At 37.0% G+C, this 27936-nt stretch overlaps 1 protein-coding gene across 1 annotated transcript in view; it reads right to left on the bottom strand.

The window, feature by feature from the left end:
• The window catches only part of LOC123312147 (adenylate cyclase type 3), a 55891-nt gene that overhangs the window by 11392 nt on the left and 16563 nt on the right, over positions 1–27936 (bottom strand). The window contains exons 5-13 of the mRNA XM_044896399.1: positions 10454–10565; positions 10235–10362; positions 9625–9783; positions 3953–4091; positions 3740–3847; positions 3658–3681; positions 2700–2785; positions 2487–2648; positions 270–360 (exon numbers count right to left, since the gene is read on the bottom strand). Coding sequence (XP_044752334.1) covers positions 270–360; positions 2487–2648; positions 2700–2785; positions 3658–3681; positions 3740–3847; positions 3953–4091; positions 9625–9783; positions 10235–10362; positions 10454–10565 — 1009 coding nt within the window. The remainder of the gene's footprint in view (positions 1–269; positions 361–2486; positions 2649–2699; positions 2786–3657; positions 3682–3739; positions 3848–3952; positions 4092–9624; positions 9784–10234; positions 10363–10453; positions 10566–27936) is intronic.

Here is a 27936-nt window from a genome sequence, read left to right as displayed (position 1 = left end):
CAGCAATGTCGAATATTTCTACTTTATTTTTGTTTATTAGTTATTAGTTTTGAGAACTCTGTGTGGAACTCAAGTTGCATCAGCTTTCTTAATGAATCATTGCAGGGTCTTTATAAATTATCATATCATCGTGAAGGGGTTTTGAAATTCTATACGATAATTAGAACAAAACTCCTAATTAGTAAGGTGCAGTACAGAATAATTCAAAACAAACTTCAATGTTACAATAATTTATAAGGACCTAAAGACCTCGCATAAAGAATACTCACCAAAATTCTACACCCTTCTCCTAGACAGAGGACTATCAGCAGAAGGTAAACAAAATTCTCCAAAGGAAAGATAATGTTGATGAAAACAAACCTGTGGAAAAAAGTTACATAGAAAAGATCTGATGTATTCATATTGATGTCATGTCATTCATTAATCATTCTGCTCTAACTCCTCTTTTCGATCACGAAATTTTGGTATACGATATCTAATAATAATTGGTTCTGAGAAAAAAATCAATCTGCAATATCAAAGTAATCACGATGAAGTTTTTAGGGGTGGCATTATACTGTAGCTTCACGCGATTCAAAATTTACATACAGTGCGAGTCTCTAACTTGGAATGAAATTCAGGTGAAGGTGCACATGCCAATCTTTTAGTGAATAAATCAAGAATATCTTAAAGCCACTCCTCAGAATCCTTGCAAATTATTCGTTAAAACACGCTTTAGCACCGCTACATTCAATATGTAAATGGCAAGCAATGACGCAAAATTTTGTATCTTTTATTCTTTACTGATTTCGGAGTATATCCCGAAGAGCAAAGTCCAGAATACAGGCATTACTGATAAATAATTCCCAATATTCAGTGCGCAATTTGATAATTGACTCAATGAATAGAGCAAAAATCAAGGGAATAACTTTCTCAATCTCTTTCATTCATTATACGGTCCTTGCAATTCTATAGCTCATCTCTTTTATGGAAAAGATGGGAATGGCCTTCACTACTGATAAACTCTTTCCAATGTTCTCTATAAAATTTCATGTCGAAAATTCCGAACCAATGACCATCTCGATCCTCGGAAAATCGACGTTTTCATTCGAGAAAACTCTAGCGGAGTCCGTGAAAGTTTTGATTCACGAATCTCAGCTGGAGGCTTTTGTGAGATGGTCGGAGAACTGGAAAACTACAAGTACCCTTTATTGTTCAGGTTTTGAGTGTGAAGAGCACCGAAGACTCGCTGAATTGCGAAATAAAGGCAGGAAACCGGAAAGCCAGTTCGTTATGTTCATGAAAATAAATAGAAGCAGAGATTTTTTCGAAAGTTGGCACCGATATCGTGTCCTGGTTGGCGTTATTGTGGTTGTATTTCTTCAGTATCTGTGTATATAGTTATTGGAAGAGTTATGACACAGGAATTTTTCGACTCAATGGTGCAGCGTAGATGAAACGAGAAGTAGATTTCTTGGAAAGTGAAACTAGGTATTTAGAAAATTGATCGGACAGCTCAATTATGTTCTTGAGGACGTCATCGATGAAATTGTTTTTTTTTTTATGGAAGATATATTTGAAGAGTGGTTTCGAAAGATCTCCAAACAGGAGCGTTGGAAGGATCTGATTTTGGAACATTGAACACAAGTTCTGTGGCATTCTCTTATGCTATTCACCTCAAAATATCCTTCAATTGGAGAATATTTAATTCCCTACCAGGATGAAAGACATTTCTTCTTCTAATTTTTCGACATTACTTTCGCAATAGCTTCTTCGATCAAAAACAAGAATGCCCAGTTACTCCTAAATAAACACTATATACAGAGCGACTCTTTGACTCGTACAAATATTTTAACAGTTAACAGATTCTTGAGGTTGATAGAAACCCTTTTTTCCCTTACCATTTTTTCCGAGTCGGCTCGGTTTAAAAGATACAGGCTGTTGAAAAACCTTAGAAAAATGTTATTTTAGTTCTGTCTCACAAACGGTTCTATCAGATGGGTACCAGATATCACTCACGTTTTCCAGTTTTTTATAATCATTACGTACCCAAACTCTTGAAACTAAGTTGGACATTATCTAATGAATATTTGAACGTTTTGTAAAATAAGAATATTCTCCATATTTTCTCGTATAATGCTCCGTTTTCGAGTACTTTGATGTTCAAAAATTTGTACTTTGACTTAATACCACCCTGTTTGGAAAGATCCACAGATGTGTAGGGTCACAGATTTAGCTGGTTATTCTGAAGGTAATTTTGTTTTTCTAGGGGTGTCATAGCTCATTATGAAAACTTTAAATGGCCATATATTTTTAAAAGGGCGGAATCGGAAAAAGTGGTATAGGGAAAGGAAAAGTGTTTCTTTTGACCTCGAGAAACTACTGTTAAAATATTCGTACGAGTCCTAGACTCACCCTGTAGATGGATTCAAATCTTGCCCTGTTTTTATCACAATAACTAACCACAACATACCAAACAGCTAAAAGATAAAGCGTAATTGACTCACCTTGGCAAAACGAGAATCATTGAAATGATCATTGTCAACTTAATGAAGAAAAACAAAACGTATATCATTCTTGGCGGAGAACCCACTGTGCGAAGATAAGTTTCTTCTTTGTGAGGATCCGTGAATCTTAAGCTTGTAGGCTTCGTACTTTTCACTAGTTCTCTGAAATTCTTCAAGATAAATTTGATTCGATTCAACTAAAAGAAATGCTACCTGTGCCCGTCTCTTGTCACTAGCTCTTTCTTGAGCCTTTCTTTTATGTCTGCAGAGTTTTGTCTCTCTCTGTTTATATTGTTCTCCTGGAACATTTTTCATTTACTTATTTCAGCAATGAAATCTGATAATGGAGAAAAAATAATTCACTATGATTAAATTCGAATTATGATTTGGTATCCCTGAATGAATACTGAATGAGATTCCTATTCATTTAAAACATTCGATTAGTCACCATGAATTTGTTGAAAATTTCTCTAAATTGTTTCGAAAAAGAATCTATGTAAATCAGAAATTGACAATGGTATTTAGTGGTTCTCCAAATTATTCATATGCATTCTGGTAGTTTTGACCTCGAAATAACACAATGATCTAGTCAAGTACCTACTTTTTTTTTCAGTTTTCAGTGATGATCGACAAGATGTAGATGTGAAATGTTAAAAATGTAATTTTCTCTGATTCGATGCAATTTATCCTCAAAGATGTTCTTGAATTAAAAATTGTGCTCATTTGCGAAAACATTGGAATCCGGGTCTCCAGGTACTGGATGAATTTCTTAATTAACAATCTAAATATATGTAGCAGATACACTAATCATGTAGTAATGTATATGTAGGGTTCAATTAGGTTGGTCGAGAATTATCTGGAGTGTTTGAGTTGGAGCCACATAATATTAGTTTGTTCAACAAGCGTGGAATGGTACTAATTTTCCACGAGTATCACGTTGACAGCTTAATAACAATCGTGTACATTCAACCACCATTGTCAAGTAGACCGAACATACCATAAAGATATCATTACATAACTGGTAATGTAATCAGAAACAAAGAACGAAGCTCACTATCAATACCATCATAGACGTATAAATAGAGGATTCAATCAACTTTCTTTCTGTTGATTAATTACACACAATTATATTCCTTCCGGGTAAATTAGTTTGAAAATAAAAAATTCTCACCTCAGTTTCCACGTCCGAGTTGATCTGAAAAAGAAACAAGGGGATTAATTCCAGGATCGGGTCAAAACAGGAACAAACTCACTTTTAATTTATCCTCTTTCTTCTCTAACGACAGCTCCGAAATTACGCAACTGTCCTCTTCAGGAATCACAGTTTTTCCATTCTGAACGTCCGACTTGGGGGGCTGAAACTAAGAACAGAAAAAAGTTGGAGAGCCGAATGAATAACGAGAAAACTTTAGGAATGAAAAACCGGAAAAAAAATTGGCCTCGATGGAACAAAGAACTCGACTCACCGGTTTCAGTACTTTACCAATGAAATATGTTTTGAGACCTGCTATTCGTAGTGCTTCCTCTCTCTTCTCCCCGTATCCAGGCTCAACCTCGAATTCGCCGTTTAGGAACGACAGGGTTGTTGCAGAAATATGGACCCGACTGAAAAATTAAAGATAAAATAGGTCCAGATTTTCCTGATATCGCAACAAGAATTGTACAGTAGAGGACGCCTGAAATGACGATATTTTCGTGGTAAATTAGGGACAGACAGATTAGTTTTCATTCCAAATAGGTTATAATTCATAAATATAGGGTTTCAATCTTAAACTGGATAGGAACCGGCTTAAAAAGAAACGGAATCGAGTCAAATATCAATATTTTGTGATTGTCTCGATCTGTCTGCTAATAAAGGATAAAAAATTGATAATAATACATAATTCGTCACTTCGAAAGAAGATGAAACAAAACAGAGACAACACCTATCAAGAATGTACAAGAGACATAGGGAAATCAGAGTTGTCAGGTAAAAACAGTTTCTGCTATCTGCTCTTTCGTGGTAATGGTGGGCGAAATTATCGAGTTCAGATCAACAAGTAGAGGGATGAACATGAATCTTAACCTGCATCCCAACTGCTATAATTAGAATAAAATTACCTCGCACGCAAACCTCCGGATACAACACTAACTGCAATTGCAACGGTTATTGGCGACGTCTAAGTGCGATGAACTTCGTGAATCCATTGGACAAAAGTCGTCTTTATATGGTTCAGGAAGGATCCAAATAAGAAAGAGGTACATGTATTCGGGTATGTGGAGTATGTAAGGATATCTATACCCCTGAGACACTATACCCCTATTTTACATCAGGCTGAGATACTAGCTGTATATATTTGTGCTGAAGAATATCTCAAAATAAACTAAAAAAAAATCTAAACTGCTTCTTCATAGGTTCCGGGCATTTTGCCTATTAACCAGTTGACTCTTATGGTTTCTGGACTCTCACACGATCATAGTTGTGTTGATAGTTGTATGCTGCCTATATCGTTTATAGGTTAAGCTTTTTTTGGTTACATTTGAATCCTTAACTGATCTCTCGGTCTTCGTTGATAGGTTCTTGACCTTGTAGCTTCTTCTGTTGGATCGTAGTCGACTAATCTTCGTAGTTCCTCATTTGAATGTTGTTTGGCTTTGTCGAATATCCTTTCCGCCTTTCTCTTCATAAATTCTGTAACTGGTTCCCATTCCAAGTCTTTGTAGATTTGTTTGTTCCTAATAAACCAGGGTACATCCATCTCCATTCTTATGAGTTTATTCTCAATGGCCTGTATTCTCTTGATGTGGGTCTTGGCTGCGAAGCCCCATGCCGCCGATCCATATGTGAGTTGTGGTCGCGCGATAGTTTTAATCATCGTCAACTTGATGTTCTTATTCATATGACTTCTTCTGCCTATGAGTGGATAAAGTCTACTCATTGCGGATTTTGTTTTATCAACTGCACATTTGATGTGGTTTTTCCATGTTAGTCCTCTGTCAAGCTTCACTCCTAGGTATGTTGCTTGATTTTCCCATTCAACTTCTTCTCCATCAACTTCAAGGTTTTTTCCATCCTCAATCTTCTCTTTTGCAGTAATATTGCTTGAGTCTTTCTTCCATTGATTTGGATTTTCCATTTGATGCACCATTTGAGTAATTCATCTATGGCTTCCTGCAGTCTCTGGTGTATGATCTCTGGACGTCGATGTCTGAACGCTATTCCTGTGTCATCTGCGTACAAGGTGAGTATAATTCTAGCATTCTTCGGGATATCATGAACGTATATTACGTAAAGAGGAGGTCCAAGTACCGATCCTTGAGGCACTCCCGCTTCCAATTGTCTGGTTTGAGAGGTTGCTCCATCTATCTTCACATAAAAGTTTCTATTCCTCAGATAGTTCCTTATAATCTTGCACAGCTTGGTCGAATATCGTGCTTTTTTCGTCTTGTAGATTAGGCCGTCATGCCATACTGTATCGAAAGCTCTCTCGATATCCATCAGAACTAATCCTGTGACCTGTTTGGTCTGCATTCCTTCGTCTCATAGAATACGTCACCGAAGGAATGCAGAGTAACATCAGCAACAGGCCAGAGGTAATAACGTCCCTCTCCCATGAGGGCTAGAACACAATGGTATCGAAGGAATTTAAAACGCCGATGAACTTGCGGAAAGGGCATTTTCTGGACCCGAACCATTTGGTGGAATTAGAAAACACTAATGTCGAAAGATATAGGTACTCTTTAGAGGAATATTCCTGGATTTGGATAGCAAGATTTAACATCATATTGATCTCATAACGAAGCCAAATATGAATCTTACTGAATTTTATCACTAGAATATTTATATAATTTTAGATGTTGGTAATAGCTTGGTCTGTTAAATCGTTATATCTGGAATAATAAAATCATTCCTATTTTGTATAACTGCACAAATATATATCCTCCAACTAGTCATTACCATGATTCCAAATCTCCCTGCATCCATAAAATATATTCCAACTCGGCCTATATTTTCTTCTTCATGTTATTCCCGATTCAGTTTGCTCTGATTTCAAACCTGTAATCATCTCACTGCAATCCCAGGAAATTAATGAAATTATAAAACCGAATTATTATCCCCCAGCATCCAAATCAAAGCACGAACCTGTCAATCAGCCGAATCGTGTCGTAATCCCATTATGTATAATTAAAATTGTTCCCCACCAATACCCAAATTTGACACGAAACGAAAATGGGTAGAGAATCGTTAATTGACTAATCAGTTTCGTAATTCAGCTTAGTTTCGTGTTCCAGTTGAATCTTTCTGTTCGTATAGTCTTCTGTCGAGTAAATTGAGAGGGGGAAGTTATAGATCCGCCACTCCTGAGGGATTAGCAAAGATTTCTTGTTGTGATTCATGATGGTGAAGTTGAGAGGGGCTTCCGAATGGTGGGCCTTTTCGGCAAGTGAAACGTTGAATCTATAGAATTTCTGTATCAACTTATACCTCACTATAATTGTATGGTCTTGCGAAGGAATAATGAAACTCCAAGCTGCAGCCATATTTCATAAGTAACTAGTTCTCCAAAGTTCAACTGAAAAGGAATCCCTAGGAGTATTGCTTTCTCGAATAAAACCGTGAATAATTGAATGGAAATGAGGATTAAATTAGCATAACCCATCAAATAAAAATTTTACAATCAACGCTCAAGGTTCACGTTGGTAGTTTCACTTATGATTGATAAAAAAATTGCCATTCTGCTCCCGATAAGATTATTTTTTGCCAAAAAAAGATCAGAATCGTAATCATATCCGCATTTAGAAAAAAGTTCGTAGGAAAAAAATAGGTGTTCCCAATCCATGCTTAAAGTGTCATTGCCGTGATTGAAGATCCATTATTGACTGCCTATCAAACATTCATATATCACTTGTGATTTATGAGCCACTATTTACCTGCTGGTCTGATAAATTTTACGGTGAAAATCATAGACAGTCGCTTTGAATTTAACTGGGAATAACAGTCATTATAATATGCTCATTGTCAACATTTCCTCCTCGCAATTCTATTTAATTACACGGCAGGATTGTTTACAGTTTTCAGGATCAGAAAAGGCAGAACGAGAGGGCATGATTAAATCATTCATCCAATTAATGGAGCAATATTCGCAGTTCAGAACCTTCCCAATTAAGAAAAACATGAAATGTGTACTCATAACCTGGGGATTTTCTGCATTGCTGGCCGATGTGATCAACTGGAAAGAGCGCATTTTCTCGTTGTGTACATATCCAATATCAAAACAGTGGACAAACAGAACGCCCTGATGCTCTCGTCCCTACATCCATCACATTAAACAATGGGTGCTGTCGTTGATTATGGCGTGAAATGAAGTTGTTGTGATTTTATGGGAGAACGCGGGATTGGACAAATTCGGAAGAATGAATACGATGAGATATCACGTTGACAAGAAACGTATTTCTCGCGATGGGGCGATGAATGGAGTAAAGAATGGACCATTTTCTATCATTCCTCATAAAGCTGGAGCATTGTGCTTTCGACTTTCGATGGATGCTCATTGTCAGAAATGGAAATAATAAGAGTCGGCATCCTGCTGGAGAAGTTTGACGCATATTTAAAGCTAGCTGTGCCCACCATCTACTTCGCAGGATGAGTTTTATTTATAGTTTTGCATTTATCGAGTCAATGGCTCACAGATCATTTCGGAGAGAAATAGATTGGTAGAAGAGGGTTGATTGAAATGCCACCACCCTCCCCAGACTTGGCATCTTTGGTTTTTTTCTCTGGAAACATTCAAAGTCGGTTGTATACCTATAAAACACAGCCTCGAGATGTATAAGAATTGAAAGTGAGAATAAGTACAGCATGTCTAGAATTTCAAGTTGATGTTGTCTGAAATGTAAGGCAACAGGGTTTTGATGCCCTGGTTGATTGGAGCCAGTACAAAATGCCCCCCCACTAACCAAAAAACACCTTTCTTCAATTTTTTCAGGGGAAACTGAGATATTAAGGGTAGTACCTTCTCAAATTGACACACTGTATATTTCCAGGGCACGATTTACAATATTTACATAGAGAGGTACTCAAAAGCACCTATATTTAAATTTCCACAGGCCCTAGTTTGACTTCTCTATAAATTACACGAACGTATCAATAAGCAAAGCTACTAAATAAGAAAAATTTTCCGGAGCAACCTTTTTTCAATCTTTATGAAGAAATATTCTGAAATGTACTGAATTATTGTAGATATACTACACCTTTCTTGTAGATCGTAGTACTTCGCAGACGCCTGGATGTAAGCGGAATCTGTGTGAGAATGTTGTTGGAAATTTCATACAGTGAGTGGAACTTATGGCCCTCCTACATTCTGAGAGCAATGGAATATTCTTTTCGAATTAAGGAACTGGAAAAAATTCTAGTATAAAAGGTATCAGGGAAATGGATGGGAGAGTCCATAGTTAAGGGAATTGGAAAGATTCCAAAAGATACATAAAAAACCTTTGAGTAAACTTGAATTCGAATGAAAACTTGGGTGGTTCGTATTATTGTCCAATGCTCGATGTTGATATATGGTTACATTCAAAGTAACGCGAAAATATTTGATGTTTATCAGCTCATTTTAACAAATGGTGATCACCAAACACATCATAAGGGTATTTCATACTATTAATACAGTCCATTCATCAGTATTTTATCCTGGAAATAATCGATTCAGATTTTATAAAAACGCAATACGAAAATCGTCGGTTTTGTCGATAAACTGATGAATTCACCTACTTTTCATTACGATAAAAAATATGAATTGAGCCAAAACGATTCTCACTTAACTAAAACTCGTTATGGTGTTTACTATCTTGATGAATGGATCCATTTCTAGAGGAAAAGTTCCAGTTGCATTTCATCGTAAGAAACGCGAATATCTTCCTCTTTCAGAGGAGTTGCAACTATTTTTCGTTGCTGGCCCATTTCATTTCCAAGAACTCACATCTACCCACGCTGAGGTTTGAGAGCAACCGTTCCCATTTACGTTCATATTTTATGCACGAACTTTAAGAGATAACCAATTTCCTTCCTCGATCCTCTCCATACAAAGAGTAAGTCAAACCCTTTATCCCTCAATTTTGCCCCATTCAAGTTAATAATTCCCGCAGGATTCGAACTTACCCAGCCATACCGCTGCTTTCCATTTTGTTGGCCAGTTCCACGTCTTTGGAATAGACGTCGAACTGCCACTGCCTTTGGCCTAATACTCCGGCTAGTACGGCGCCCGTATGGATTCCTACCCTCATGTCCACGGGGGAGTTAGCCGTCTGCTGGACGTATCTGGAAATATGAGAAATATTGTGGGAGAAACCGACAAATATACGATTTACACTAAGGGAGACAATTAGGAGGATATTGCACTAATCAGAAAGAAGGCGTCAGAATCAGAGGAATGGTGTCAATGGTGAATCTATGAATGGAAACATCTTCAAAGACTGCAATTATTTCAGGGTATTGTTTGAAATGAATGAATATCAGAAAGATATCATATGTTGGGGACAAATTTATCACAACTCGTACATCTGTGCAGAAACAGCTCTGATGGGGGGGTACAATAGACCTTAAGGTCGCAGTGAAATGCAACCCCCTTACCAAACTATAAACAATGCAGAAGGAGAGCGATATATGAGTGGTTGGGGTATATGTTTACCTAATTATCTCGGCTCAGCACTAAGTGAAGGATCCTATTCGTTAAGAGAAACAGAAACAAATTGCTAGGATTTCAACTTACTTGATTGCCTTCACCATCGAAAGCCCCATATGAACACATAAAACTGCATGATCTGGACGTTCCCTAGGTGCTCCACTGATACAGTAATAGCAGTCACCGAGAATTTTGATCCTTAGTTGATGATATTTCTGTAAAAAAATTCCTTAGTTCAGTATGATAGAAAATGTGCAGATATCAGACTTCACAAGGAGAGTTTCCAAAAGAAATTCAAAAGCTTACCTCAGCCAGTTTGTCGAATCTTGCGAACAGCTCGTTCAACATTTTCACAAGTTCCTGAGCTGAATAAGTCGAAGAGATTGCTGTGAATCCAACAATATCAGCGTATAGAATGCTGAAAGAAAAAGATCAATACACTTGATGCTATCTTTATAGTTGAATCTGTATGATGTTTAGGATATACTGTTTTATGGCCATGAAGTGAGGACGTGTGATATAGGAGGAGTGTCCAGAAGAGAGATCATTTTATCGCTTTTAAATTTTATAAGAGGAAACGTAAAAAGTCTTAGAAGGAGTGCGTGTTTCTTTGACCTCAAGTTTCTGCACGACATACCTGATCCTACATTTTTGAGCATCACTGAAACCCTTTGTGAATGCTACATATGTATATGCTTAGTAATAAAAAGTTATTCATTTCGGTCATTTATTCGTTAATGGTCGTGAAAAAAAAAGAATGACTATGTACGAGGATGTATTGATATCTAGTTAGCCTAGACCAGTTCCATGCATAAAAAAATATTGCGTTACCATAACAACGAACAATAACTCATTAGAATTGTCAGTTTGAAGTTTGAGGTGAAAAAAGTAAACCAGAGTTACCCAATAAATTCAAAGAAAGAAAATGTCCACCGAAATTGTGAAAATCGAAAAATTGGAGTATCGAGCCATCATCAAGTACCTGTATTTAAAAGGGTTAAGAGGTAAGCAGATTTACGAAGATATGCTTACGGCCGGTTTCATAATCAAACCTAAAGTCCCTTTAATTTCAAAGCTTCCTTTAACCCTACTAAAATTGACAGTTAGGGAAGCTTTAAACTTAAAGTGACTTTAAATTTGATTATGAGACTGGATCCTTGGTGATCAATGTCCTTCGTATGCGACCGTGAAAAATTGGACTGTAAGCTTCAAAAGAGGTAAAAGATGATGACCGATCGGTAAGGCCAGTTTCTGTGTCAGTCCCCGAAAATATCGATGCAGTTCATGACATGATTTTATCAGATCGTCGAATTAGGCTGAAACGGATATCTGAAGAACTGAATATTTCATACGAACGTGTTCATCATAAAGTTCACGTTAATTTGGACATGAGAAAAATTGCTGCAAAATGGATCCGCAAATGTTTGAATGTTGACCAAAAGCGTGCAAGGGTAGAAGCATCGCGATCGATCTGTGCTCGATTTGAAAACGATGTAGACTTCTTAAACCGAATTGTTACTATGGATGAGACTTGGGTACATTTCTACGATCCAGAAACAAAGCAACAAACGATGGAATGGCGACACTCAGGTTCTCCAAGACCTAAAAGTTTTGGGTCCAAAAATCTGCTGGAAAAGTTCTTGCTGTTTTTTGGGATTGCCATAGAGTAATCATGATTGATTTTTTGGATAAGGGTGAAATAATAACTAGAGATTAAAATCAAAGAGAATAGACTCGGAAAGCTATCCGAAGGTGTTTTGTTTTTGCAGGACAACGCCCCTGTACACAAATCTCATGTTGCCATGCAAAAAATTCGTTGTTTAGGGTTTGAATTACTAGAAAATCCCACTTATTCACCAGATTTGGCTCAATCCAACTATCATCTCTTTCCTCAAGCAAAAAAAAGTTTAAAAGGTCGTAAATTTCCTTCCAACGAGGAGGTGATGAAAGCTGTTGAGGTCTGGTTTGCAGAGCAAGAAGAAATGTATTTTTTGAAAGGTCTAGAGACTTTGCAGGTTCGCTGTAATAAACGTATTCAATTAAGAGGTGAATATGTTGAGTAATAAAATATTTTCACTTTGAAATTTTGTTTGCTTCTATAGTAGGCTAAGAATTATTCAATATATCCTCGTATGTATATGCTTAGCAATAAAAAGTTATTCATTTCGGTCATTTATTCGTTAGTGGTCGTGAAAAAAGTGTATAAAAGTATTGGGACTATGTATTAACCCTTGTATGCTACTTGTCTAATGATTCAACTCTCTCGTGTATGAATGGGCATCATTACATTTTCTAATGAGATCCAGTAGGTACGTTTTATGAACGTAATAAACAAACAGCGTCTGGACCACATAAAATGTCTTTTTCCCAATTCTCCAGTCGATTTTCTTTTTTGGGACAACAGAGTTTTATTGAAGAGTATCGCTCACAACTTGGCACTCGAAACAAAAATATTCTTGTAGCAGTTTCATAATTTATTATATTCCAAAAATCTGACAGATAATATATCCCTTAAATCCCCTCTCTGACATAATATAATAATCATCAATCATTTCTTGCTCCCGCTCCAAAAACCAAACCGCTTCATTTCTTCAGCACTTTCTCAGCAGTACGGAAAATCGATATGAAGCTTGCAACATACCGAGCAAAAAATCTCTCGCTGAATAAATTCATCTCAGATGAAAAAACTATTCAGCAAGCTCGTTGCTTCTGAACCTATTCCGAATTCCCAGGGATCCACCAAATTTGATGCGCGAATTTTCAGTTTTACGGTGACGGAAACGTTCCGGTCTCGATATGATTTTTTATCTCTTTTTCCGGCTCCGGAGCCAGGAAATCAGGTGGAATTAATGGGGTTTTTATGAGATGAATTGCGGTATCGGGAAAGGTTTCGTCGTTTGGGAATATCTTATTATGATAATAGTGTAATAAATAGGAATATTGACGAGATATATATGCTTATAGAATATTGGGCTAGGAAATTCTTTCTCGGGCTCTCAACGACCAAGATAATTGAAAATAAAGGTTTTGATGACAAGCGTATGAATGATAATTTTCCACTCGGAAGATAAGTGTCGAAGAAGTAGAGTTTCATGTCGGACATGAGGCCAATTTTAAGTTAAAAGGAAAACGGTTTAGTTTAGATAATAACTCGCCCATAAGAGCTTATATATCAATTCAATATTCGAAGATAATTGATTCGGCGTTGTAGGAATTAGCAGGCTCTTGAGTTTTAACCGGCTAATTCAATTAGTTCAGAAAAATGCAAGGTTAGCGCGTCGTGGAATAATCGGGGAAACACCCACGAGAGGTGGAGAGGAAATTTGGGTTTTTGGTCTAAGAAGGGGAATGATAAAAAGGAACCAAAAAAAAAAGAAGGGAGTTAGTGGGGAGTTGTTAGTCGAAGAAAATATACGTCGGGAAGACGGAACTAGAATCCGGGATTCTAATAGGGTAGATTTGGAAGTCCGAGAGTAGATTCGGCAGTTCGAGAAATTTAGAAGTATTTTTTCGGAGTTAGGTCTCAAAAAGGGAGACGGGTACAAGCTATTCGGGGAATAGTGTAAGATAATTAGTACCGTGGTTAAAGTCAGTTCAGGGCGTAACATTGTTTTTATTTGTGGTATAGATCGGATATAGGATTTTTCAATATTTCGGATAGAGTCGAAACGAAGAGCGTTAATAGTTGACGACGGTAAAGTGCGGGAAGTGCGGTTGAGTGTAATTGAGAATTCGCCGTTCTGTGCGAGGAAAGTCTGGTGATCGAAAAGTTCACCAGCAACCCCAGGCGAACGACGGTCGCTGGTCGCAGAAAAAGGTAGAAGGTTCCAATTTTTGTTTGTCCAGAGTCCTGAAAGCTCCTCTAAAAATTCATCTGATTTTTGATCATATTCTTATTGTTGAATTTTTAATCCAAGATTTTGTTGATGAAATTTTAATGATTATTGCTTTGCGCACTTTGCATGTGTGAAAGTAGTTGAGATTTTATTTTGGTCGTCATCGACCAAATACATGCTTGTAAAGAAGTATTCAAATTTCTGCAATAGATTTATTTGTTAAATTTCACCAGAGTTTCATTTAAATTGTCTCCCCAGAAAATATAGAAAAACATCAAAGTCCTGTCCTTCGCGCGACGGGCCGAATCCACCATTTTTGCCTTTAAAAGGCCTTCAATTTTGTGTGTTAACATCTTAAAAATAATCACCCCTTGTTCAGTGGAAAGCCGCTCTTCCATTGATTCCAGATAAGGGGTGTTTTATTTCACTGGTGACAGCGGTGGGATGATGTTAGTTGATTTTTCTGGGGTGGAATACTAAATTTTTTCTTTTATTTGAGAAGTTTGGAATTTAAAGTTTTTGGTTGTTTCTAGATCGAGTTAATCTAAAGGGAGAATTGTGTTTTAAGAATTTTTGCGGTTGATTAAGGGTTTTCGTGGAATATATGATGTTTTGATTATATCAATGAATTTGAGGACTTTCAGATGAAGGAACTGTGAGTTATTTTATTGCCAAGGATAATTAAAGTTTTCGTCGGTTTCAGTTCATTTTAACAGGAATTTCGTGAAAAGTGAAAGGTACAGTTGCCAACAGAATTTTTTTTTCTCTTTAAAGTTTAGCTGCGGAGATATTGGGGAAAGTTGAGTAGAGTTGGAAAAAGTTATTTACTCTTCAGTGAGTTGGATAAGAATTTTATTTGAAAATCGGAGGTATTTATCAAGTTTTCAATCGGCCTATAATTCAAAATTTTATTTGCGAAAAGCATTGGCGTTCAATAATTTTGAAAGATTTGATTGATCGGTTATTTTTTTAACACAAAGCGGAATCGGAAATTAGTTTGTTTCTTTCAAAAAATTTTTGCGAAATTATGATTTTAGTTAACGCGAATATGGAAAATTAAGAACTTTTTTTGTGTTGTTTTGTCAGAAGGTTAACACGGAATTAAAAGTGAAATCTTTCTATTAAATAGTTCATTTTTCCAATTTGGACGTTAGAATATTTCGGAATTTCGGTAATTTTAATTTAATTGTTTAAAATCAAGTGAACGTCGGGATAATTTGGAATTTTAAGTCGGTTTGATTCAATTTTTCTAATTGATTTGATTTACAGAATAATTCGGAATTTAGGACAAAATAGGGTTGCAGAATTTTTTTTTCAGGAATTGTTTATTGAATATTATTTTCTGTTGAGATATAATTTTTTTTTTCAGGGCGCTATTAATTTTTCGAGATATTAGTTACGGTCAGGATATTTTTTTTGTGATATTATATTTTTTTTCCAGGACGTTTCCATTGAAGGTTTTTCTTGAATAGTGAGATTATTTGGTGTGTAGAGTTTGACTAATTCTATCGTTTGTGCGCAGCATATTTTTATTTCGAAAAAGGGAAACTTGATTTTCAGTATCTTTGCGGAATTTAAAGATAGTTTTCAGATTTACTTGTTTTTGAGGTTATTTGGTAAGTGTCGAAAATGTTGCCGGCGGCAACTGCTAGTAACACCACCCCTACTGTGGCGGCAAAAAGTTCTGTGCAACCCCCTTTCATGTATTCGTTGGGGATGATCGCGACCACTCTTGATGGGTTCTCCGGTAAAGATGTGAATAGATATTTTGATAAATTAGAATTACGCGCAAAATTAGATGATTGGAGTGAGGAAGATACTCTCATCTTACTAAAACTTAAGCTTGTGGGTGATGCCTACAATTTTTTCAAATCGGATCCTACCTTCAATTCTTTAACTTATACCGATTTAAAAAATAGATTCATACAAAAATTCACTACAGATAGATTGCCGGGCGAATACCAATGGAACTTGAGTCGTTGTTTTCAAAGACAGGACGAGGATGTGTCCTCGTTTTGTACTAGATTGCGCACAATAGGGGCTAATTTGTTGATCGAGGATCTGGCCGGAGCAAAGGATGAGGAGGAGCCTGGAATACGGAAGAAAAATAAGGATTTAATTTTAAATCAATTCAAAATTGGTCTGAGAAAGGATGTCATGAAAGAAACCGGAATTTTATTGTTGAAGGAAAAGGATTTGGATTTGAAAAAGGCCGAAGAATTAGTGCGGTTGCAGGAAACAACCAATAGGATGTTGCAGGGGAGGTTAACAAATATGAGGATATCAACAGTTGACACTGGAACGGTGTGTCAATTGTGCGAAAAGGAGGGACATTCGGCGAAGGAATGTAGAAGTACCTGGCGAAGTCAGGGAAAATCAGTGAAAAATATTGGAAGGAAGTGCTTTTCTTGCGGCCAAATGGGACATTTTGCGAGGGAATGCCGGAATAGCAGGAAAATGGAACAACGGACACAAGGATCGTGTTATAACTGCAACCAGCAGGGACATTGGGCAAGGGAATGCACCAAGGAAAATTCATTTAAACGAAAAGAACAGAGGCAGAATTTCGGAAATGGGACATGGAGGAGAGAGGAAGTAAATACACCTGGTGGGCGACGTATGGACGGGGATAGGGATACAAGGTATTTCAGCAATAGCGAAACACTTGAATTATCAGGAATTAACATTTCTACCGGCGCGATTCCGAAGCAATCGCGATCGCCGTCTAGTTTTCGATTGGAAAATTCAAAGGAGGATGGGCAAAATCCAGTTTTACAGGTCGACGGACATGTAAAGAAACTGAATCAGGTCGAGGAAAATATACGGAAGGGTATTAACAATATTAGAATAGTGGTACCAGGTATATATGGTCGAACGTCAGGGGATATACCTAATGTTGTAAGGCTGAGGGTAAATGGTATTATTAGTTATTGTATGGTAGATACGGGAGCCGCAGTGACGCTGATAGGAAAGGGGCTGGTATCGAAGGAGGATATAGACTGTGAAGAAATGGACAGTTATCATTTGACGAGTATAACAGGGCAACTTTTGAGAACATGGGGTGTGGCCGAGGTGGCCATAGGACCCGAAAATGGATTATGGGGGACGGCCTGGAGGGCCGTGGTGTGTGATAATTCCACATTAGGGGATGTTCAGGTGATTTTGGGAAGAGATTTTATGCATGCTAACCAGGTGCATATCGATTATGTTCATGGCCCTTTCATAACAATTAGAGGACAAATTTTCAAGTTATTATCGAGAGAGATGATTGATAACTTAGAGAATCCGGACCTAGCAGGGGTAGGTCACATGGGTGGTGATGGGTCGGCGAACCTAGAGTCGTTGGTAGAAATTCCGATAAGGGAAAGGGATAGCGCGGTTAAGAAGGAAATTAAGGAGAATAGCGTCGAAAGGGAAATCGCTATGGAACAGCGCGAAGAACAGATTTCGAAGGCTAAAGTAGGAGTTGTGAATCACAGTACACAAACGAGTTTCATGATAGGAGCTGTTGAAGGAATTCGAAAGAAATCAAAAAATAGTAATCGTGATACTAGGAAGAAAACGAGAGATGATTACAAGAAACAGGGAAAAGGGGACACACAAAGGTATAATGAAATAAGCAGTTCAAGAATATACAGGAATGAAGAGGGGTATCAAGGTGAGAATAGACCCAGGGGGTCGAAGTCGACTAAACGGGTGTCATGGGACATCGATGCAGAGGAATGTCGGATGGCAAAATTTAAATTAAGGGACCTGGTATATTTAGAAGAGGTATCTGAAGAATTGGGTAAAAATTGGTTAGGGCCGTACAGGATAATTGAAGTCTTTGATTCGGTAACCTGTAGGATACGAAAATGTGGAGGTTGGGAGGAACGAATTGTCGATGTAAATAGGCTGAAACCTTATGTCGCTAAGGTTCGGCAAAAGTGCTCCGAAGGAGATCTGCTAGGAAGGGACGAAAGATTTAGGGACATCTGTGAGACAGATGCGGAAATGGGGAAAACTAAGAGGTTTCATCCTATGTTGGTACCACAGGGGTATCAGACACATAATTCAGACATGGAATTAGAGAGCAGTGATGAAGACAGGGGAGAACCAGAAAGGATTGCAAGGAGGTCTACCCGGATAAGGCGTCCCACTAATATGTGGAGTAACCTAATTGGATAGGAGTCAGAGAACAGGTTTAGGGTAGTGACAGGAAAATATGTGAGGTTGACCTGTCAGGAGAGTTGAATCGACTCCTGCCCTTTCGCAGATTCCAGGGGCTCTCACTGACCCGGAGAGCCACAACCTGAAGAGGGTCCGTTTTTTTGTTTTTTTTTTGGGTAGTGGCAGGACATTTTGGCTGACAGTCCTGAAAAAGGAATAATCGACCTTTCCCAGTCCACAGATTATAGGTAGAATAATAAGTAGGTCCGGTAATAATGAGTCATAGTGAGGGAACTATGACCGGTATAAAGAAGGGTTTCTTAAATTTTTTTTTATGGCGTCGGATGGGCGCTAGGGCTGAGTAATCTCCGGAGAAACCCTAAGTCATTATATAGAAGTTAGTTTATTTTGATTCAGATTGAAATCATTTAGGTAGCGGTCTTTACTCTATTTCAAGCATGGAAGTTTTGGGGGAAATGTTGTGAAATATACGTATTTTGAGTTAAGCTGGACCTAAAGTCATTATGAGGGAATAGATTTCATAGAAGCAATGTACTATGTGTTTCTGTTAGGACATTCATGTTGGAAGTGAAATTAACGATAAGAGGGTAATTCTGATTTGCTTACTAATGATATTGAGTAATAATGAAGTACATATATCGGAAAGAGATAAATTGTCTGATAGAAATAATCCTGGTCGGAAAAGGATTATGAGGAAGCGTTGTGGTCGCCCTTCAATGTGAGCACAACGTTCTGCATGCCATTTAAGATAAGATTTGAGTTTCGCTGAACTAGTTATGATAGGTCTTTTATGATGATTGTTTTCACCATGATTGTATTGCATGCTTATGGGAGATGAGTCGTTGTTGTATGTTTTTGCATGCGTTTTTTTTGTTGTTGTTATTTCTTGTAATAAGGTTGGTTTGGTTTTCATCCAAACCAAGGAATCTTTGAAGACAATCCAGGGCAGGTTTTCAACTAGAAGGAAGGTAAATCATCAGATCATCATCAGTGGATTAACCTCTGAATGGTGGTTGACCTTAGTTACCAGGTGGCGACGACGATAGTGAACCAAAGTGCGGCTAATAGACCGGAAATTACGGCAATTTCATTGGCAATGTTGATAAACTTTAAGAACTCGAAAAGGTTTGCGCCAATCAACTAGAAAGTTCGGAAATCTAGTGCGGCAAGTGGGACGATGTCGGTACTTATATAAGCCTGGAAGTTCATGACCCTGAGATGGTAATTGTCATTATTAGAACGACGATGGTTCAGCCTAGAAGGAAGGTTCTTCGAGAGATGCGAGTAGAAGGTATCCAGAAGAGACTTCGATAAGGGACGACGGGGCATCAACTGTCCACCATATACCTTGAAGATCAAGAAGCAATGGAGTAAGCTTAGTGTATTGCGAATAATCCAATACATCACTCAGTAGAGAGTTTTACCAAGGGCGAGAAAGTGCGAGCAAATCCAACTTCGAAAGTACGATGCCAAAAACGTTGAAGAAGAACCATCTCCAGGGTTACGTCCATTTTACCCATAGTGATACCACACTGGACTGAAATACATAGCCGGTAAACGAGGTGCAAAGTAATGTGCCGCGTCAAGAATTCTGAACTGAACAGAAGAGTGTATGTTCAGATAACCATACGAAATGGACACTAGCACGGGTTTAACAGTGGCGTTTCGTGTAAAGAAACTTTTTCCACCTGAGGTAACTTTTGGTGTTTCCACCTGAAGAGTTATTCCTTATGATTTCAAGGATATCTGTGGTTGTATGAGAATGATCGCGATAGTGAATTTGAAATCCGATAAGTGGACCTTAAAGACTCCATGCTGGAGAAGTGAAGAGGTGGACTCCAAGAACTTGATTGATGAACTTTGAATTTTGCTGTTTTGACATGTCATGTTTTCAAATCCTAATGATACTAATGTTTGATTTTGATTGATTTTGTTTATGTTGAGTAGATAAGTTCTATAGTTGTAAAGGAAATTTTTCTTTTGCTTGTGAATTATGCTTAAATGCTTGGTACATTTAGTAAAGGATGTTTGAGCTTTTTGGTTGGGAGACGATGGACTAGTGGACCAGTGAAAGTCATGATAGGAATAGGGAAAAGTTATGGCATCCAATGCCAAAACTTTTTTTAAGGGGGGAGTATTGTAATAAATAGGAATATTGACGAGATATATATGCTTATAGAATATTGGGCTAGGAAATTCTTTCTCGGGCTCTCAACGACCAAGATAATTGAAAATAAAGGTTTTGATGACAAGCGTATGAATGATAATTTTCCACTCGGAAGATAAGTGTCGAAGAAGTAGAGTTTCATGTCGGACATGAGGCCAATTTTAAGTTAAAAGGAAAACGGTTTAGTTTAGATAATAACTCGCCCATAAGAGCTTATATATCAATTCAATATTCGAAGATAATTGATTCGGCGTTGTAGGAATTAGCAGGCTCTTGAGTTTTAACCGGCTAATTCAATTAGTTCAGAAAAATGCAAGGTTAGCGCGTCGTGGAATAATCGGGGAAACACCCACGAGAGGTGGAGAGGAAATTTGGGTTTTTGGTCTAAGAAGGGGAATGATAAAAAGGAACCAAAAAAAAAAGAAGGGAGTTAGTGGGGAGTTGTTAGTCGAAGAAAATATACGTCGGGAAGACGGAACTAGAATCCGGGATTCTAATAGGGTAGATTTGGAAGTCCGAGAGTAGATTCGGCAGTTCGAGAAATTTAGAAGTATTTTTTCGGAGTTAGGTCTCAAAAAGGGAGACGGGTACAAGCTATTCGGGGAATAGTGTAAGATAATTAGTACCGTGGTTAAAGTCAGTTCAGGGCGTAACATTGTTTTTATTTGTGGTATAGATCGGATATAGGATTTTTCAATATTTCGGATAGAGTCGAAACGAAGAGCGTTAATAGTTGACGACGGTAAAGTGCGGGAAGTGCGGTTGAGTGTAATTGAGAATTCGCCGTTCTGTGCGAGGAAAGTCTGGTGATCGAAAAGTTCACCAGCAACCCCAGGCGAACGACGGTCGCTGGTCGCAGAAAAAGGTAGAAGGTTCCAATTTTTGTTTGTCCAGAGTCCTGAAAGCTCCTCTAAAAATTCATCTGATTTTTGATCATATTCTTATTGTTGAATTTTTAATCCAAGATTTTGTTGATGAAATTTTAATGATTATTGCTTTGCGCACTTTGCATGTGTGAAAGTAGTTGAGATTTTATTTTGGTCGTCATCGACCAAATACATGCTTGTAAAGAAGTATTCAAATTTCTGCAATAGATTTATTTGTTAAATTTCACCAGAGTTTCATTTAAATTGTCTCCCCAGAAAATATAGAAAAACATCAAAGTCCTGTCCTTCGCGCGACGGGCCGAATCCACCATTTTTGCCTTTAAAAGGCCTTCAATTTTGTGTGTTAACATCTTAAAAATAATCACCCCTTGTTCAGTGGAAAGCCGCTCTTCCATTGATTCCAGATAAGGGGTGTTTTATTTCAATAGCCTCGTGGAATCGCTTCTCGTCGAAACATTTGAGAAATCTTCAATTCAATTGTCATATCTTCACATATAAAATTCGATGCTCAATCATGCTATCCTCCAACCTATTACAGATAGAAATCCCCTTCCTGACTTCGCCCCCACAAGTCCTTCAGTATAATGTCCTATATATCTTTATTAACTTATATTAGACAACCGAAAATGAATGGTGTTCTGTATCTTCTTTCACTAGATTATCTCAATGAAAACTCGAGTTATTTCAAGTTATTATAATCAATTGAATAATTGAATTACTTTCCTACGAATTGGAGATATATACGACATTAAACTTCTTTTTCTTAATACATATTGTATTATTCCTTTAAAAAATAAATGATAAAATGTTTCTTCAATGTTTGTAGATTTGAAATGAGAAGGGGATTTTCGACGATAAATTTGAAAATCAAGCAAGAGAGACTTGACAAGGCGGCAATATTGTGGACTCATTTGTTGGGAAGCCCAAGAAGGAAATTCTGGATTTACTCGAGTGTGTGAGATTCATATAAGGGGAGAAACCTTGGACCCTGTAGAGTACCTCAAACAAAAATTAGACCAGTATATGGGGGGGAATTTTCTTGTATAGCCTGTCAGAATAGTAAAAAAACGATCATTGTATATACTCTAGCGTGTCATATTAAGATATATGTGGTTAATTTTATGTTGAAAAGTATATATTCTTTTAATCTGATAATTTGAGCGTGACGGTAGTGTGTGGGAGGGTGTCAAACTTGCAAAAAAAAGTCACGAGTACGTTCTCGAGCACGGTGATTTTTTTCTTAATTTGAAGCTAATGATTTCGAACAAATATGATTTGACAGTTTCAACAAGCCGAAACAATAAAAATTTACTATAAATGTCACAAAAATTAGTTTTTTTTAATTATCTTCTCTCCTGGACTTCAAATTGCTTTGGCGTTTATCATAAAATTTGTAGAGCAATTTTTTATACGTTTGAATGATTTTGAGATATATGGCGATGGATATACATTAGACTGGGTTTCTACATTGACTGGCCTTTTGCATGTGTGGCTAAGCTCCTCGCCCTTATCACCCTCTAGCTCGAAAATGGTTAAGAGTATGAAAAATTGCTTCAGACAAAAGTGGTATTGAATTATCTACAAATTTCATACTAAATACAGAAACGATTGGACGTACAGGAAGGGGAATCTTTTAAAAAAATGCCTTGTTATCCTCTTCAAACTGTCAGATTAAGACAACCCCCCCTGATTAATGTCAGATTAATTAAAAAAAAATTTTTTACCTCTTCCATACGGCCAGCCCCACCACGCAAACTGTCAGAAAACATGATTTATTATCAGAAACGTAGGGCATATGCAGTATCCTAATCTGATACGCTCAAGTATGTACACCTGACGATGTTTTTTACATCTATGAAAACCTGCAGACGGTTTCCCCACCGCTGAAAGTGCATTCATTATAGATCCTTTTTTTTTTCTACGATCTAATCAAAAGCTACTAGGTCTCCACGACGCTCGAGTAAATCCCGATTTAGCATCGGCTCCTCAACTACATCAAATACAAAGATGGTATTCCACAGTATCATGAGAAATGTTTTTCAGGAACCTGGAAATTTGAGCCATCAATTTGTTTTCCCGAATTCATATGCATGGGCTCCTACGGAAATATCGTGAGTATATCTGACCGAAAATTAGTCCTGAAGTCTGAAAATTGTATCGTAGTGACAAGGTATGCAAATATATGTAAATGTTGATGGTTTCAATCGATGGAAGGGTGGTATGAAATCCCGTGTAGCAGGCAAACTCTATGTCAGACAGAAACGATATTTTATGTCGGAAGGGGCTAAACCATAAACAAATAATTCCTCCTCATCCTATGGGAAGGGTTTCCTGAGGGGTATGAATTCATTATTATTTCAGGTGAAGGGGTTTACGATCATAGTAAATCTGAGGGACACGCATCTTTTTTTGATCCTTGAATGAAAAAAGAACACGCCGTAAATTTGGCCAATCTTCTCATTCTTTACTTCCTTCCATTTTTCACAATGCTCCAGATGTAATAAATTTTGTTATGTCTTCCCTTCCCGATTCAGCGATTTGAGAAGTCTTCTCTTTTATTTCTGATACCGAAGATACTAATATCTTATCAATTAAAATAAATATCCACAATCGCGTACATCCTTTTTTCCTCGAACGTTTCACTGCCTGCTTCCAAAATGCGGCTCAATAATCGATGAAATAAAAACCGAAACAGACTTCTTAATGATGTTCCTTTACCAATAAACCACCCACGCAGCAGTATCCAAGGAAAAAACTTGTCAGTTGTTACATAAATTTCTCCAGAGTAACTTTAATATTTCTTTTCAGGCCTCAAGAATACGTGCCTGAACATTCAGCTAGAGAATTCATTTTCCCAATGGAATTCGACAAAGGAGGACATCCACAAAAGGGATTACTGAGTGAAATTCTTTCCGAATCTGAAAGAAGTGCACACAATTCCTTCGTTATTCTCATTTTATGCGAATTCCAACTCCCTATGGGAAATTGTCCATAGACAATCTGTTGGGCATTTTTAATGCTTTGTAATAGAGATTTTAATTTCCCTGCAAATGCAATCTTTTTGTTTTACCAATACCTATTTTCAATTTGTTTTCAATCTTTAGCACAGAATGCTGTAAACGGCTGTCTATATTCCAATTCAATTCGAATAATGGGGTATTTTCCTAAAACTCAAAAAAAGAATTAAAAATTATTTTTGGAAACCATTTTCCATTGGTTAGTGACCACATAAAAGGTTCCACTTAAAATTCAGTAGGAAAAAAAATATAGCCTTTGAAAAAAAAAATTGTGAGAGCTTGTGACGTAGAATGCCTTGACTAGAGTCTATTAATTTTTGTGAATTCGACAACATCGGAACTGATCAAGAGGATATTATATAGAACTTGGAACATAAATGCATTTATGTATTTATGTTCCAAGATACAGAATTATATCTTCCTGAAACCGATGACAGTTTCTGACATTGTTTTAAACGTTCTTGTCAGATTGTTATAACTTGTGGAAATGGAGTCGAAGTTTTCAAAAGCAAGCAGTGAAAATTTACCACCTGTAAACTTCTTCATATTGATGACTTTAGGAACCTATAAAATATATCAGCAATGCCTTCTTTCATCAACAATAACAGCCCAAGGAAGATCGAATATTAACTGACAATAAACAACCATAGACTCATTAATATATTATCAAGTCTATGGAGATCAGAAAACATTGATGAGAGTCATTGATGGCAATACACAACCATAGACGCAATAATATATGGAGATCAGAAAATTTGATGAGAAACATTGATGAGTGTTCCAACGATGCCGGATTGTAAAAGTGACGTAGAATGTCTCTGGGAGAATGCCTCCGCGATGTGAATTTCCGTAATTAAAAACAGGCAAAATACAACTGTTAAAATAGAAAAAAAATACTTTTCCATATATTTGAGATATGAGGATTTCGTTGATATATATTTTGAAATTTAGGAAAATACCCCATTGAATACTCGTATATGATCGGAGATTTCAATCGAAGAACGAAAATGCAGTTGGCTGTTGTATTTCTTTCCTACACGGGGAAGACTTCAAAATTGCCTCCAGTATAGAAACCCCACACCAGTATTTATAGGAGTCCAATAGCATACGGAGAAGTAGAACCATTTACAGAGTTCGACGAATGCTAGGGAATCGATTTTGTCAGGTGTGCCCAGAAATATTGCTTCAAATGTTCAACCAGCTGATGAAAACACAAGAATTCCTAGTGAAATGGAAAAACGGTGGTGATATACCAAGAAAAAAATAAAGACCTAAGCCAATCTTATAGATTCAGACTAAGCTGACAAATAAATATCATCAGAAAGTTGTATGAGAGACTGATCCTGAATTCTCCAGACAAGGAACCAGACGAAAACGATATTATTTCATCAATCCAGCACGGTTTACGAAGAGAAAAGTCCACCAAATCAACAAGCTTATGGTGGATAATCCAACTGATTCATACATTTTGTATTACTAGATATTTTCGAAATATTTTTCTTCAAGTCTCATCTCCCATAGCCCCCGAATCACTCGTTGTGAGTGCTCTCAAAAGTCGCGAATTCGAGATATTTTGGACCGATTTATGATTCGTGAAAATTTTTATTTGTGTCAGTTTCACGACGTCTTCGGTTCGATTATTTTTCATCGGGATTTCATGAATAACAAGTAGAAAACATCCCTCCTGAATTTTTCCCTAATAGACATGTCCAAATACTTCAATATAGCGCGATTCCAATTCCATCTATCTACGTCTCCAATCTCCAACTCTCCGAACCTGCTTCCCAGTCGGCAGAAGTTTTTCGTCCCGGATTCGACTTATTCAGTCGAAAATGATCTGGAATATTTCTCGCAGAAATCGATAAAATACCAAGACGAGGGCGTATAAATACAGGTTCGACTCGATGGTGCAGGAAATGTGAAGGTATAACCATTTTACGGTCAAGGATTCTACGATTAGGATCAATGAAGGAGGTTCCAGCATTCATTCATGAAAATTGGCCATACGATGCCTGGATGAAGGTGGAAAGTTTATACACAGCGTGGACGATGATTTTTTTATGAGAAATGTTTCTGTTAACATATTGATACATAAGGGAGTGAGCTGAAGCTGGTGAGTGAAGCTGGACAGATGATGATTTGGACAGTAGGGTGCTTTCAGACAAATTTATGGTTTCTTGCCTTTTATTCTCACCTTATTTTAATATCGAATACAAGAAATCCAGTGAAATTTGCCTTTTCATCTTTCTTCTATTGAAACATAACAGTACTCTCCTGGATGAATTGTTATCAATGAAATTTTATTCAAAGTAACAATGTGATGATAGTATTCTATAATTCTGGAAGCATCACAGTGTGTGATGTGATAATCACCTTATTATCGGTAATAATTTATTGTATATTGTCTAACTAGGCAGAAATAATGTTTTCGATTGAGTATGAAAGCCTACACGTGGAAATTTAATATACCTACCATGTGAGTCTAACACAATACGTAGGTACTGTATTGGGTCATATATCAGTCAGGAATAAAATTAATATTTACAATTATTGATTAATGTTTTTTAATTCGCAAATGGAAACGCAAAAACCTGTCAATTCATTCTTTATTACCCTCATTTTCTGGGAAGGAAATTGAGTGTTTTTCTTCCAACCCTTAACTGCAATCTCATCCAGTCATATTTTGGCTCGTTTAAAATCTACTCGAAAATAGAATCCCACCTTAATTTTTTTTTTTTTGATTTTGTGGTTATCAGGAGAAAAATATTCAATTTCCGTGTCAAAAAGTTAGTAGGATCGGAAATGAATTAACATGTTTCATCATCTCAATTTTAAATTATGAGTTGAGAACCTATTAATACAATTGTTTTTGGTGTTTCTTCTGATACCCCAAAATTAAAAAAAATATGGTGGTATTATCCATTTCCCCGTATTGGGTTGTGGCTTAGGGGTTGGAGAAAAACACTCCTTTTTATTGCCAGAAGATGAGAGTAATTAAAATCAATTGATGGGTTTCATCGTTTTCATTTTTAGTTATTGGTTGAAGAAATGTCAATTTCAATCCAGACTTATGTCCAACCCTGTATTTTTGATACAGTTCATAACCGAAAAAGGCGGATTCGAATGGGCATATTCCTTTCATATGATAGAGTGAGTGCTAGATAGAATGTTTGTCAATCACTTCCATTCTGGCATGGATATAAAACCACATTTATCTTTGAACTACAAGCATAATGTCTTCATCGGGAATTCAAAACATCTTGCCATGAGACTCATCACGTACATACTTATCTACGTAATGCACTTACACATGACTAATACGAGGAGCTACATAAACACAGAAGTTCGATAAGGGTTCTTTATGAGAGTGAATATGCCCCATAACGGAATTTATGTAGTAACATAATAGCTACTCAAGCACATAGCTAGTCCATCTATTTCCTGATAAGTACTTAGTTAGGTTAGCGGTGAGTATATTGCTGACAAACTCGGTGACGTAGAAACAAAATCACAGAGAGGTGATTTATGACCGATGAGATTAATATTAGGTGAAAAAAACACGAATTCTTTCAGAAATCGTTGTATTGTTACATTTTTCTTCGATAAATGTACATCGGCGAAAGACGAGTTGAACAATCTTTGTACAAAATGATATTCTGTATCGAGTATTCATACTTTCACCTACGGGAAAATAAAATGAGTAGAATTCCAC

Source organism: Coccinella septempunctata, chromosome 4 (genome assembly GCF_907165205.1).
Source record: "Coccinella septempunctata chromosome 4, icCocSept1.1, whole genome shotgun sequence".
NCBI lineage: Eukaryota > Metazoa > Arthropoda > Insecta > Coleoptera > Coccinellidae > Coccinella > Coccinella septempunctata.
Note: the sequence above shows the minus strand (reverse complement) of the source record. Positions and strands in the feature narration are given on the sequence as shown.